A 12,315-nucleotide genomic window follows, 5' to 3' on the forward strand; every position below is an offset into this window, starting at 1 on the left:
ACGATATCTTACAGACGAGTACTGTAACATCCCAAAACAAGAGTAAGTGACTAAAATAAAAGTTTTGAAAATTTGAAGTCTGATTTTGAAAGATTTGAAATATTTATTTTATTGTTCAGTAAATAACTGATGGAATAAGGGGTAAAATGATCATTTGACAAGTAATATTTTTATTTTTCCTTTATAAGATAAGGAAACCACATGAGATTTCTCCAGAATTCTCTTCTTTTCCTTTCTTCTTCTCTTTCACGTGGAAGCCAAGAGCAAAGGTGAGTTCATGGTTAGTTAATTTCTTGATGAATTCAAGGTTAGTTTGTGATCATTAGACGATAACTAAGTTTAAGGAAAGCTTAAGTTATCTTAAAATCAAAAGACGACAGAGTTAGGAGAGATTAAGTAAAAGGAGTTTTTAAGTGAATTCTTGAAATAAAAAGAGTTAGTAGAATTTGAGGTTAAATTTGACTTGTCAAATGGCTAATTAAGAAGTTAGAGGTGATAGAATTGAATTAAGAACACATAGAAAATTTGATGAAATTCTTTGATTCAAGAATTATGGTGAATTATGAGGGATAGTTAATGTTATAACGTTATAAGAAGGTTTACATATGTATAGATAAGTTGTAAGGTGTAAAGAGGGATTAATAAGTAGAATTTGAGGACAGAGTAAGAATTTTCGAGCTCAAAATGTAATTTCTGGGTTGTGTGCATCGATGCATCTTCAATGTGTATCGATGCACTCTCAAATAAATGAACATCGAATGGCACTAGTGTATCGATGCATAAAGAGTGCATCGATGCACCCCCTTAAGATTTGAACATCGAAGGTGAATTGTGTACCGATGCATGGATAGTGCATCGATGCACATGTTAAGGAATGCATCGATGCACTGTAGAATGTACCGATGCACTTCAAAGGGAAATAGAATTAGGCCTTTCTTTTGGTCTAAGAAATGATAGATTAGAATACATCAATTGGATACTAATATGTATCAATGTATGATTATGTAGATATCGAGCACGAACAAGTTCCGGGATGACTATCAAGTTAAAATTCGATCAAAAGAAAGGAATCATAAAATGGGATTGAAACTTAGTGAGGCCAAGGTGAGTGCATATTAGATAGTGTATTATATTTAATGAAAATAAGACTTGTTACATGTGTGTTATTGATTGTTGCATGTGTTAATGATATGTGTGAATACATGTTTATATGATACATGTTAAGTGTCCATGATATATGTATACATGATAATATGATATAAGTTAAATTATGTAATATGATAAATAACTATAAGATAAGTGAAGAAATGTATATATGATAGAGATTATGTATGAGATATATGAGAAGATGTAGATGTGATTAGGTGGAAAAAAATACAAACATATATTAAGCCATGTTATATGTGATAAATGAATGATATGAAAAGTGACATGAACTACGTGAAAAGAAGCTACATGATTATATGTAAATGTGAAAGAAGTTATGAACTTATATGAACATGTGATATGAATGTGTATATGTGATACAAGTTATGCGATATAAGCTATGTGATACGTGACAGTGAACTACGTGTTTATATGATTATGTGAAATGTTATAAATGATAATGCCCATGTTATGTAATATGAGAGCTAGTGGTATAGTTGGCATGCCAAGAGTCGAGGGTTTACCTATGTTCTACGGAACATATGGACAGAATTACCTATGTCTTTCGGGACATATGGACAGGATTACCTATGTTCTTCGGAACATATGTACATGATTACCTATGTTCTTCGGAACATATGAACATGATTTCTTATGTTCTCCGGAACATATGGACATTTACATATGTTCTTCGGAACATATGGATAGGTCATTTGGGACAATTATACGAGCTGCGATGACAACATAATGCACAACCTCAATAGACTCACATATCTACAGTTCTCACATATGTACATAGGCTAACAAAGAGATAACAATAAATATATATATTACATGTAAAATATATGCTTTTGTAATATGAATTGCATTATATGATTATATGATGATGTGTGTATTGCTTGATTAAATGAATCATATGTGGCTTAAAAGAATAGACATACGAGTATATGATTATAAGACATAAATGATAAGAATATGGATAGTGGAATAAGGTTAGTAATGAAAATAGTGTGAGATATGTATATGTGTATATTACATTGTATGTAATGTTATACTGTTTTGGTATGATATCATGAGATGATGTGTTCCTGCATGTTTAAATAATTAGAGTTCCTTTATAAATGTAATGACTCACTAAGTCATAGACTTAGCGTGTGATTGTTTCACACGTAGGTTACAGAAGCGAGAAGAGAAGCGAAGAAGAGCAAGATATGTCAGCATCTCCCTTAAATGAGGAAATTAAGAATTTAGTGGATTGAGTTGAATATGCTCTGAATGGTTTGTAAAACAATTTGATAGTATTAATTACTGTAAAGTAATTGTTTCTCAAATGAGGAAATTAAGAATTTAGTGAATTTGTAAAGAATAGAGTTTTGAAAAGTCAATGTGACACATCGGACTCGGATACAGATTGAGGTGTTACAAGTACTGACTGTCATTAGTTGTTTACAAATAACAAAGCCAGGTATCTTTGTTGTATATGCTTCAAGACAACTATATGGTCTTGTATCATTCGCAGACACAACAAGCTTGAGCATAGTACTTTACAAAATGATAAAACTATTAGTCGTACAGACAGCTTCTTGACAATAAATAAGTCTCCATTTGAATGCAATCTTTAGCTATGGGTGGAGGGGAAATAAACCAGGAATTTCCCCTATAATATGGGGTTTCTCCTTCAAATCAGAAGCAAAAGAACTGGGTTTCAATTTTCAGAATTTGAGCCAAATGACACCTCAAACACCGAATGACACTTTCTCTACGAGTGCCCCTACTAGCCCGAGGAGAATCAGCATGGAAGTGGGAGGTTTGTGTCTCTTTAGTGTCCCAACAAGTCCCAATAGGATTGAAGATTCAAGCTTCAATGATGGTGATGAGTTCGAGTTCGATATTAGTTGTCGTTTCGATGTTGATGGACGCGAGGTTGAGTCAAAGAGGAAGTCCGAGTCCCGACCGGAGAAACCGAAGGAATCACTTCCTGCCATGTCATATGCTGATGAGCTGTTCTGTGATGGGAAAGTGATGCAGTTGAAGCCTTCGCCGAGACTTCAACATCATAAGCAAAGGTCGATTTTATCGTCCCCTAGGTCGCCTAGTGGTGGCCTGAGACTTTGGTTTCAACGTAGGAGCTTGGGAAATGACGACTTCGATCCGTTCATGACGGCTTTGAAGAACGTCAAGGAAGAAGAATCCCAAGCCAAAAACCATAGACGATCCCGGTCTATGTCTCCGTTTAGGGAGATAACAACAAGACCAAAAGAAACCAATGGCATGTTTGTGTCGAAGCAGAAGCAGATCAATGAGATGGGACTCATATTATCGACGAAACAATCGGATTCGAACTCAAACAAGACGATGGAGAACAATGAACCAGCGGAGCCCAAAGGTGTAGTTTTTGTGAAAGTTGGGAATGAAGATTCAACAATGGAGGGCGGAGAAAGTGGAAAGCAGACTAAGGGTCAGAAAATGAAGAACCTTATGTTTAGGAGTGGTTCCATGAGAGCGATGAGCAATGAAAACAAGGGTAAATGCCATGGAAATGGAAAAGAAACAAGGCCAAAACTTAAGAGGAAGTTTAGCTTGAAGGCCATGGGAATAACCCCACGCAGGGAGGAAAAGAATGCGTCCCAAGTGACCCTAAAGACGCTTGTACGATATAGACCCAAGTTGTTGCTTTGTATGGGTTATGGGGCAAAGAATGGCAAGTGAAAATGTGAAGGGTTCTTTTGTGTCGGATTAAAAAAAATGGATTAGGAGTTTATTTGTTATATAAATAGTGAAAATGAATGTATGGTTTATGTAATTCATAAGTGTATTATACTCGAATTCGACAGGTTTCGATCTAACCTTATTTTATAAGATTAATCTATATAAAAAATAGATTTAGATAATGTCGAGACAAAATTTTTAAGTATAAAATTGGATTAGACCGAATTTAAGTTTAAGATGAAAAATACTTGATATTATTCAATCCAAAAATAATAGTATAATTGACATTTACATACTTAAATATGATTGTTATAATATTTCTCTTTATATATTTTTCATTTAGATTTCTATTTTACTTAATAAAATATTATATATATTGGTATCGAGATTAATAGTAAATGTAAAATTTTACTTTTAAAATCGAGATAAGAATGTTTTGTTAAATTAAAATTAAATCTAATGACGAATTAAAAAATATTATACTCAGATCAAATTTACTGACCCATGGGTATCTCTAATAATAAACCTAGCAAACTTGACCTGAACCCGATTTACCTGACCTAATACTCGATATTAACCCGAATATGATAATCAAATTTGATCTGATACCTAATCCATACCCGATCCGAACCATACCCGACCTAAAATTTAGCAAAACTGAAAGTAACCCGAACCGAAGTCGAAATAACCCGAACCAAAATTTAATCCGATCCGAAATCAAACCTAAACGAAATTAACCCGACCCGAAAGCGACCCGAATAGAAATTAATCCGAATTGAATAATAAATTAATTTAAATAAAACTAATAATTTATTAAAAATATTATATTTATAATAAAATAATAGAAAGTTTACTTATGTTATTATGTAAGAAGAGTATAAAAGTAAGAATTTAATTGTAAAATTAAAAAAATAATAAATAAAGTTTACTTATATTACTTTTTATAAAAATATTAGATTTATAATAAAAATAATATAAAACAACTAAAACAAAGAAAATAATATTAGATTTATAATAAAAATAATATAAAGTTTACTTATGTTACTACTAAAACTTAATAAATAAAGTTATATATTATTTTTTAAAATTTAATAAAAAATTTAAATTTATAATTGAAAATAAAATCTTTAATAAAAAAATTATTTCTTTATCAAATAGTTCTCATTATAATCTTTTCATACAAGATCAATATAAAATTTTGATAACAAATTCTAACACATATTATAGGACCGTATTTGTGTCAAATTATTGATTTATCATCTCTAAATTTTGGTTTAATTTAAAATATTGAATGATTGAGAATTGAAATTAGGCCTAAATGATAAGATTAACAACAAGAAGACATATTTTTACAAGAATATATTCTATATATACTTAATTAGACTCGTAATCAATTCAGCCCGAATTGACTTGATCTAAAGGTTTATCTAAACCAAAAATCAATCGATCCGATATTGACCCGACCCAAAAATCATCCGATCCTCTATTTATCCGAACCGTAAAACAACTGATCTGATAATCATCTGACCCGATCCGATTTACTGTACACCCGAACTAGATTCGAACGACTTGAACAAAATTAAACCAAATAATCTAGACTCGAAATAACTTGACCCGAAATGACCCGATCCGAATGACCTGTTTGTGAATAGTTAATCCTACATTATCATGACAATAAATGCATTTCTAAATAAAAGTTGAGACTAAATTATATCAAATTAAAATATAAATATAAAATTTTATTTTGAATATAATAGAAGGGCCAAAATTAAGTTTGACCTTAAAATGTGAAATCAGAGAACGAACAAATAAGGATCAGTGTGTAGGGTTTGGTGGATTTAGTATTCTACCGGCATTCCTTCCAGCCCGTTTCTCTTAAAACCACAGCCAAGAATTAGGGTTTCGAACTCTAATTCCGATGGAAGGAGAATTGAACCCAGACGTCTGCGGTTGCATAATCGAATTCCTTTTCCGAAAATCAGCCATCGAACTGTTGGTGAAAACCCCAAAGAGAAATCATCGCCGTTGAGGCTCCCAAGAAATTACTCTACTCTAAAATGATGGTCGAACCCAAATATGCTCTTTCAATGAGTGGCAGCCTCATCGGGTACTGTGATCAGAATCTGGAGGGGTCGAATTGAGAATATGGTAAGATCCTGGGCGTCCAATTTGGTTTCCGAGTGCTGAGAACCCGTCAACATCAAGTGGTCCGGCTGTCTTTGGTGACGATGAGATGGTCCGACGTTTAACCACAACCAATACTCAGATCAACGCCTTAGTAAGGCTCACGCTTTCTGTACTCAAAGCACTGGCCTCGATGAAGCTGTCGCTCATCGAAAGATCATGTTTGGGGTTCAAAGTGGGGGAAAGGTTGAAGTTCTTCAGAAGGTAATTTGCTTAATAGTACACTATATATGCATGTATGTATGAACTGATTCCTGGTTATTATCATTTTGGAGTTGTATATATCATCTGCTACTTCTTAGATGTAGATTTTTGTATTTAAATGGTTAATGACTAAATGGTATGATATGGGAATGCAGTTGGTCCTCTTTTAAACTTTTAAGCTTTAAATCAGTATGAAAATTATTGTGCCTGTGTGCATGAGAACCAGAATTAGGAATCTTTAAGTTTTTTTACCAATTAGGTTTTCGACTTTATTTTGGTTGCCCATAAAACTTGCTCTCAAAGCCTATTTTATGTTGATCATTGACAAAGCCTAACAATTGGGACAATGTACCAGTTAGTGCCTAGTGCTGTGGGCATTTGGGGGGCTGAATTCTCACCTTGGTGACAACATTGTTAGGACTTCCAATGAGCGGTCCTGAACTCCGAATGTGAACCTTAAAACAGATACAGTTGAGGCAATGGCATTGTCATGGGCAGAACTTTTTGTTCTCTATGAGAATAATTGCCTCTTAGAAAGCGAACAATCCAGCAATCAGAATTGTAGTATGCCTGTTGATTCTACAAGTTGTAAACATGCTTTTGAGCTTTCACATATTTGCTGAAAAGCAAGAAAATAATAGCTTTCACCTATCGAGATTCTGTTGTGTTCATCTATTTGATATGATAGGAACATGAGCATACCGAGTCGAGTAAATACAGTAGCTTTATCAAAATTCTCTTTGATCGCATCAACAATCTCTTTCAAATCCTTATGCCTAACAACCATCGTCATACCCATCATGGCACCTGCATCCTCCGGCTTATTATCCATTTTATTCCCAGCAGCAACCCCTTACATTGGATGCCGTGGCAGTGGTTGCACCGGTGGAGGAGTCCGATGGAGATGATGTAACTCTCCGAGTTGCGGGTCCCAATCTCGGATCTGGATGCCACATCATCTCCCCCCTCTTTGTCCGATGAACTTGTGGTGGTGAAACGATCATGGCCATGGTCTCCCCATTCACTGCATTGCACTTCTTCTCTTTCAGTTTCCTGATCGAAATTATTATTGCCATTAGTACCGGTATTGATATTGTAACGGTGGTTCGGTTTTTCAGGACGGAAGAAATCGTATCCTGATTTCTCCGTTTTGGTATCTTCTGTGTCTTCAGGGTAGTTAGAATGTAGATTTCGAGGACGCTGTTGGATTAGTTGTTGCTTTCGTCGTTTTGCTTTTTGTTCAAAGAATTCGGAGTACGGTGGGGAAGGAGGGTAGAAATTTTCCCAGTTCCAAATAGAAGAAACTTGGGAAGGAGAGTCTAAGTACGTTGAATTAGCTTGATATGCCGTCGGCTAAAAATTGTTGGAAAACCCGGATTTCGAGCTTAGGGGAGAAGAAGAAAGACTCGAATCCGACAAAATGTGGGGGAGTTTCGGGGGTAACTTAGTGGCAGGCGACGATTGGGAGCCACAGAAGGGGAAGGGGAAGAAGATAAGGGGGGGGGGGAGGAGGGTGGAGGGAAGGGGAGGGAGAAGGAGGGACACGTAGAGGGGTGGGATTGGTTGGTGGAGGAGATGGGTCAAGAAGAACTGCAGGGGTTTCGTTGGAGACGGAAAGAGGCTTACTGGCAGCGAAGGAAGTAAGAGCTGAACCGGTGACACAAAGAGAGCGACAGTAATCGGCGTGAGCGGAGGCTAAGTGGTGTCGAGTGTGGACGGCTTCCTTCATCAGGTGTCTTCATAGTCCAGCATCGATGCCGCACAACCCATTATTCTCGAGCACGTCACTATTTGATCAAGACATGAAAAAAAAGAAGAAGGAATAAAAACAGAAAATCTATGCCGAGCAAAACAAAGCACAGATCAAACAAGAAGAAGAATAGTAACAGAGGTAAAATTATAGGTAATGGAGCATTTGAACTCTAGCTTTTTGGTGTTGTGGCGGGTGATGAGAGATGGGTGAAGGGTGATTAGTGGCAAAGGCAAAATAAGTAAATAATGGTTTAAATTCGGTTGGTTGGGTAATTAAATATGATTAATTAGTGGGAGAAGGCTGTTGTCTGTATTTACAAGGGAGGGGCGGTGGGGAATAAAGGGCGACATTGATCTTCCAAAAACAATTTCTTCATTTTAACTCTGAATGGTACATACAGTAAAATTTTTAAATGAACATCCTGCCACGTCACTAAAAACACAACCGACGTAATGCATTTTTACCAAAATATTATTATTTTTCTAAATAATTCTTTTTCAAATACTATTCTCACTGAGAATTATTAATTGACTATTTTTCTTCTAATAATCTTAATATCAAAGCATCAAATATTAATCATATATATACAATAATCATAATCTATTGGAAAGATTCGAATTCAAACTATTACATATGCAGTTTGCATACATTATTTATAATTAAAAATAACTTTAAATAATATTAATTTATAACCACGTGAAACTATTTAAAAAATATACCTATAACCCATTAATGACATAAGAATAAAATATAACAAAGTCAATAACACGAATTTCTAGATCCATCGAAAATCCAAACCCAAAACATAAACGCAGAGGGAAGAAGAATCTGTTTTCTCGACCCACTAATATGTACATTGAGTCGCACTTCCAGCGGTTCTATCTTTTACCTCGTTGTTCAAAAGAGGCCTCCAGTTTTGTCGAACTCGAAAATTTATCTCGATGAAATAAAAGGATAAAAACCACAAATAATTCTCGATTATATTATATTATTTTATTAAATTTTCAACTATTAAAAATTATAAAATAACATCGATTACAAGGTATTATTTTATTGAGTCCATGACGATTAAAAGCTACAAAATGATCTCAAAGTATAAGGTATTAATTTGTTGAGTCCCCTCATTATTAAAATTTATAAAATAATCATCTGATTATTCATATGTTTCAAACTCTGCCCAAAAATTATAGTTTACCCAAAAATTAATCATCTAAATTATTAACAAACTCTGCCCCTCAAAACCGTGACTATCCATAAGAATATTTAGGTTTTTTGATTGAAAATTAAAGAAAAATATATCTAAAAGCACTATCCATGTCTTTTAAACATTATTATTTTTTTAAAAAAAAGGATATGATTCTTGTGAAGGGAGAAGAATGATATATTACATGATAAACTTGGCTTCCTTCTAGGACTTAGATGTTCCCAATCACTCAACTGCATACAACATCAGAATAAAATGCTATGGTTCTCCTTTGACAGTTTTGTATGCCCAGTAATTCTATATCGAAAACTTCGAACTGTTTCGAGCTGAAAAATGTTGAAGGCCCCACCTGCAGAGGGAAACAAGATTTCCGACGAATCGAATTAATCGAAGTTGATCTAACCCATGGCAGAAACAGGGAATCTAGACGTGGGAAATGAACATTATACTAGCATTGATGCTTACAGTTTTCTTTTCTCGAAGGTTTTTTAGGTGTTGAGAACTTAGTTTTCAGTCATTCTTCCTACTAATTTAACATAAAAGGATCGAGACCCTTGAAAAGGGCCTCGCTTTATCGAGCTTATTGAGAATATGATCCAAACATAATACAGTAACCTACATAGCTGACTCCACTATGTTGTTTCCATAACATACTGGAGAAGCAGTTGTTGTTTAATGCTCAATCAATCAAATAGAAAGAAATATAGTATAGAATGTTGGTCGAGATAAGAGCCCAGGGAATTGCCCTCCTTTTCAATATCTAGAGTAGTGATTCCTTTCGGTCTACTAATCAACAAAGAAAATTTAAGTTCATATCGAAGCTGAGCTAATTGCAGAAGCATATGGAATGAATAATCTTGGTACTGGTCAGAGGTTATGGCAACACTAGAAACACATAGTAAACCTGAAAACAAGGTATCGTGCCAAAAGGAAATAAAATAAGCCATAGGAATCACTAACCGGCGGTCCAAGCTCTGGAGGAATGATTATCCTTCTCTTTCCCCCTGGCCTCATGTCCCGAATTCCTTCCTCAAATCCTGCATATATCATCTATTTCAATCGTTTCTATGTGTATATTCCGTTATACATTTCGTTGCTTATATTTTGCAGGGGATGTTAAGCCAAATTTATACCTGGAACCACTGCATTAGTTCCAACGCGGATTCTGGCAGGATCACCCTGTATATAGGTGCTATCAATGCGCCGGCCAGACTCATTATAACCAATATAGTGAAAGGTGACCTGAAAACCTCTTCGTAGTTAGGAAACATAAATGGATACATCAATCATATACGATGTAGCTTCAATAGTCCGCAAAACCGACTTTAAAGAGTAAGAATATCTTATGAAATTCAATGTGGACTTAATCATGTTTTAGAGAGAAGTATTCTCTTAACGATACAAGATTACTACAAATGCAGCCAAAACAAATCATGTGCATGCTGATAAAGATTCATTCGAGTAATAATTTTATAGTAATGCAAATAATGGAAAGGAACGGATTGGTAAAAGACAACGAAAGAGAAAACCTGTTGACCAGCCTTTGGGCAATCACCTTTACCAACTTCGTAATCCCGGTATATAAGCCCCGAATCACTCTTTTTGTAATCCTCCGAAGTTACAACCTTAACCTCAAAGCCTGAATTTGGAAACGAGGTGAATATTTGTAGATGGAGTGCATCCTACTAGATATTACAAGACGGTTTGAGCTTCCTATAATTGCAACACAAACCTTCTCTAACGAAATTCGGAAAATCTTCGGGAGCATTGTTTTCTTTTTGTCTCCGTCTATTCTGTTCTAGCAAGCGTTTTTCGTCATACGGGTTATTACTCTTGGTCTTTCCGGAAGAAGCCAAGGTCGGAGACAAGCCTGATGAGACTAAGACAAAAAGAAGAAACCTACGGTTCGAGTTTTCCTTCCGATGAACACTAGCCCAAAACAAAATGCACCAAGGTAAGGACGTAAGCAACCTTTAAAAACATAGGAAAGGAAGAGATTATAACAGCTGCCTCACCCATTATCGTTTAAACCATGACTCGAGCAGAAAATTGCATTTTTCTTCCTTTGAGTGGAAAACTTTCCTATCCCGAAATGTGCTGAAATGTAACATGTCAAAAAGTATGAACAAGATATACTGATATAGAAAAGGTATAGGAATATGACACGTCTGAGTTCATTGCTTGATTGATAAAAGAAGTTCCTGAAACATACAAGCACCTTAATGCAGGAATTGCCAAAACCCATAGTAGATAACAGTTCAAAATAGAATGAACTGAAAGGCAACACCATATTCATATGTTACTTAGACTAGAGTGTGAGAGTCGGATACAAGTATACATCCGACGCATACAAGGTTAACTCATATCTCCATATTCATATGTCGGATATACATATTCATATGTTACTTAGACTAGAATGAAGGCGCTGGGGTTGCGATCGCAGTCCTAATAATTTCAAATTGGTATTTTCTTCATACTTTCTATTGAGAATCATATTCCGTACGGCTGAAATTTTATAATTTTACTTTTTACACACTCTAAATTTATAATATAAGTTACTAAATTCGCACCCTAATATAAAATCACGCGTCCGTGCATGCGGGCATGGATACTTCCAAGAGTTTTGTGCAGTTGTGGTTAAGGGTTGCAACACACGAAAAGGCCAAATTGGAAACACCTCATGGGTAAAGAAATAACGGAGGAGGTGTTTAAAAGGTCGAATTAGAAACACCCAGAAAACGGAAAGCATAAAAGCTGTTGGAAGAATAACATTAACAATTTCGCCTTTTGCAGACAAGTTTTCCGATAAAGATGATGAAAACGTAAGAGAAAGTCGGGTACTTACAGATTAACGATGGTTCGGACAGAAGGGGAGTTGAGAGAATGATGGGCATGGCTCGTTTTCCAGGCTTACAGTAGCCGTTTGCCTCGTAATGCATTCATGTTATCCTTATGTTGCGAGTAAAATCTCAAATTCTCAAATCACCCCTGCCATTTCCTGATACTTATTTTTCTACCCAAAAGGCTTATTACATGTTTGATCTAGGACATTGTCTTGTTTCTTTGCTCTATTAATCCTCAAACTTTTTGAAAGAAAACAATTTATTTAAGCCTA

At 35.1% G+C, this 12,315-nt stretch overlaps 3 protein-coding genes across 4 annotated transcripts; 1 reads left to right on the forward strand and 2 right to left on the reverse strand.

The window, feature by feature from the left end:
- The first annotated feature begins 2,874 nt into the window (after nt 1–2,874).
- On the forward strand, nt 2,875–3,855 carry LOC120179901. The gene has a single exon (XM_039185359.1). The coding sequence runs from the start codon at nt 2,875–2,877 to the stop codon at nt 3,853–3,855; it is 981 nt and encodes a 326-aa protein (XP_039041290.1).
- Nucleotides 3,856–7,041: 3,186 nt separating this feature from the next.
- On the reverse strand, nt 7,042–7,972 carry LOC120179902 (nitrate regulatory gene2 protein-like). Its single transcript, XM_039185360.1, has 2 exons — nt 7,703–7,972; nt 7,042–7,596 (listed from the first exon to the last, which is right to left on the reverse strand). Exons 1-2 carry the CDS (start codon nt 7,970–7,972, stop codon nt 7,042–7,044), a joined length of 825 nt encoding a protein of 274 aa, XP_039041291.1.
- Nucleotides 7,973–9,339: 1,367 nt separating this feature from the next.
- On the reverse strand, nt 9,340–12,169 carry LOC120179917 (peptidyl-prolyl cis-trans isomerase FKBP20-2, chloroplastic-like). Of its 2 annotated transcripts, none has more exons than XM_039185370.1 (7): nt 12,046–12,169; nt 11,216–11,297; nt 10,933–11,129; nt 10,730–10,839; nt 10,334–10,442; nt 10,161–10,237; nt 9,340–9,549 (listed from the first exon to the last, which is right to left on the reverse strand). In XM_039185370.1, the coding sequence occupies exons 1-7, from the start codon at nt 12,137–12,139 to the stop codon at nt 9,430–9,432; spliced, it is 789 nt and encodes a 262-aa protein (XP_039041301.1). In that variant the 5' UTR covers nt 12,140–12,169; the 3' UTR covers nt 9,340–9,429. The 2 variants fall into 2 exon arrangements, with proteins under 2 accessions (XP_039041301.1, XP_039041300.1); XM_039185369.1 differs by having other exon boundaries at nt 10,933–11,135; nt 12,046–12,168.
- Nucleotides 12,170–12,315: the final 146 nt, after the last annotated feature.

The sequence above is a fragment of the Hibiscus syriacus genome, unplaced genomic scaffold (genome assembly GCF_006381635.1).
Source record: "Hibiscus syriacus cultivar Baekdansim isolate YM2019G1 unplaced genomic scaffold, ASM638163v2 tig00112471_pilon, whole genome shotgun sequence".
Lineage (NCBI taxonomy): Eukaryota > Viridiplantae > Streptophyta > Magnoliopsida > Malvales > Malvaceae > Hibiscus > Hibiscus syriacus.

Excerpts from the sequence above, each read along its gene's own strand:
- LOC120179902 (XM_039185360.1), bottom strand. The coding sequence starts at position 7,972 with ATGAAGGAAGCCGTCCACACTCGACACCACTTAGCCTCCGCTCACGCC. Across the intron at positions 7,597-7,702 it reads CCCTTCTGTGGCTCCCAATC|CCGACGGCATATCAAGCTAA; the intron begins GTCGCCTGCCAC and ends AACAATTTTTAG.
- LOC120179901 (XM_039185359.1), top strand. The coding sequence starts at position 2,875 with ATGACACCTCAAACACCGAATGACACTTTCTCTACGAGTGCCCCTACT.
- LOC120179917 (XM_039185369.1), bottom strand. The coding sequence starts at position 12,139 with ATGCATTACGAGGCAAACGGCTACTGTAAGCCTGGAAAACGAGCCATG. Across the intron at positions 10,443-10,729 it reads GCCCAAAGGCTGGTCAACAG|GTCACCTTTCACTATATTGG; the intron begins GTTTTCTCTTTC and ends AGAGGTTTTCAG. Across the intron at positions 9,550-10,160 it reads CTCCAGAGCTTGGACCGCCG|GTGGGGCCTTCAACATTTTT; the intron begins GTTAGTGATTCC and ends TTCCCTCTGCAG.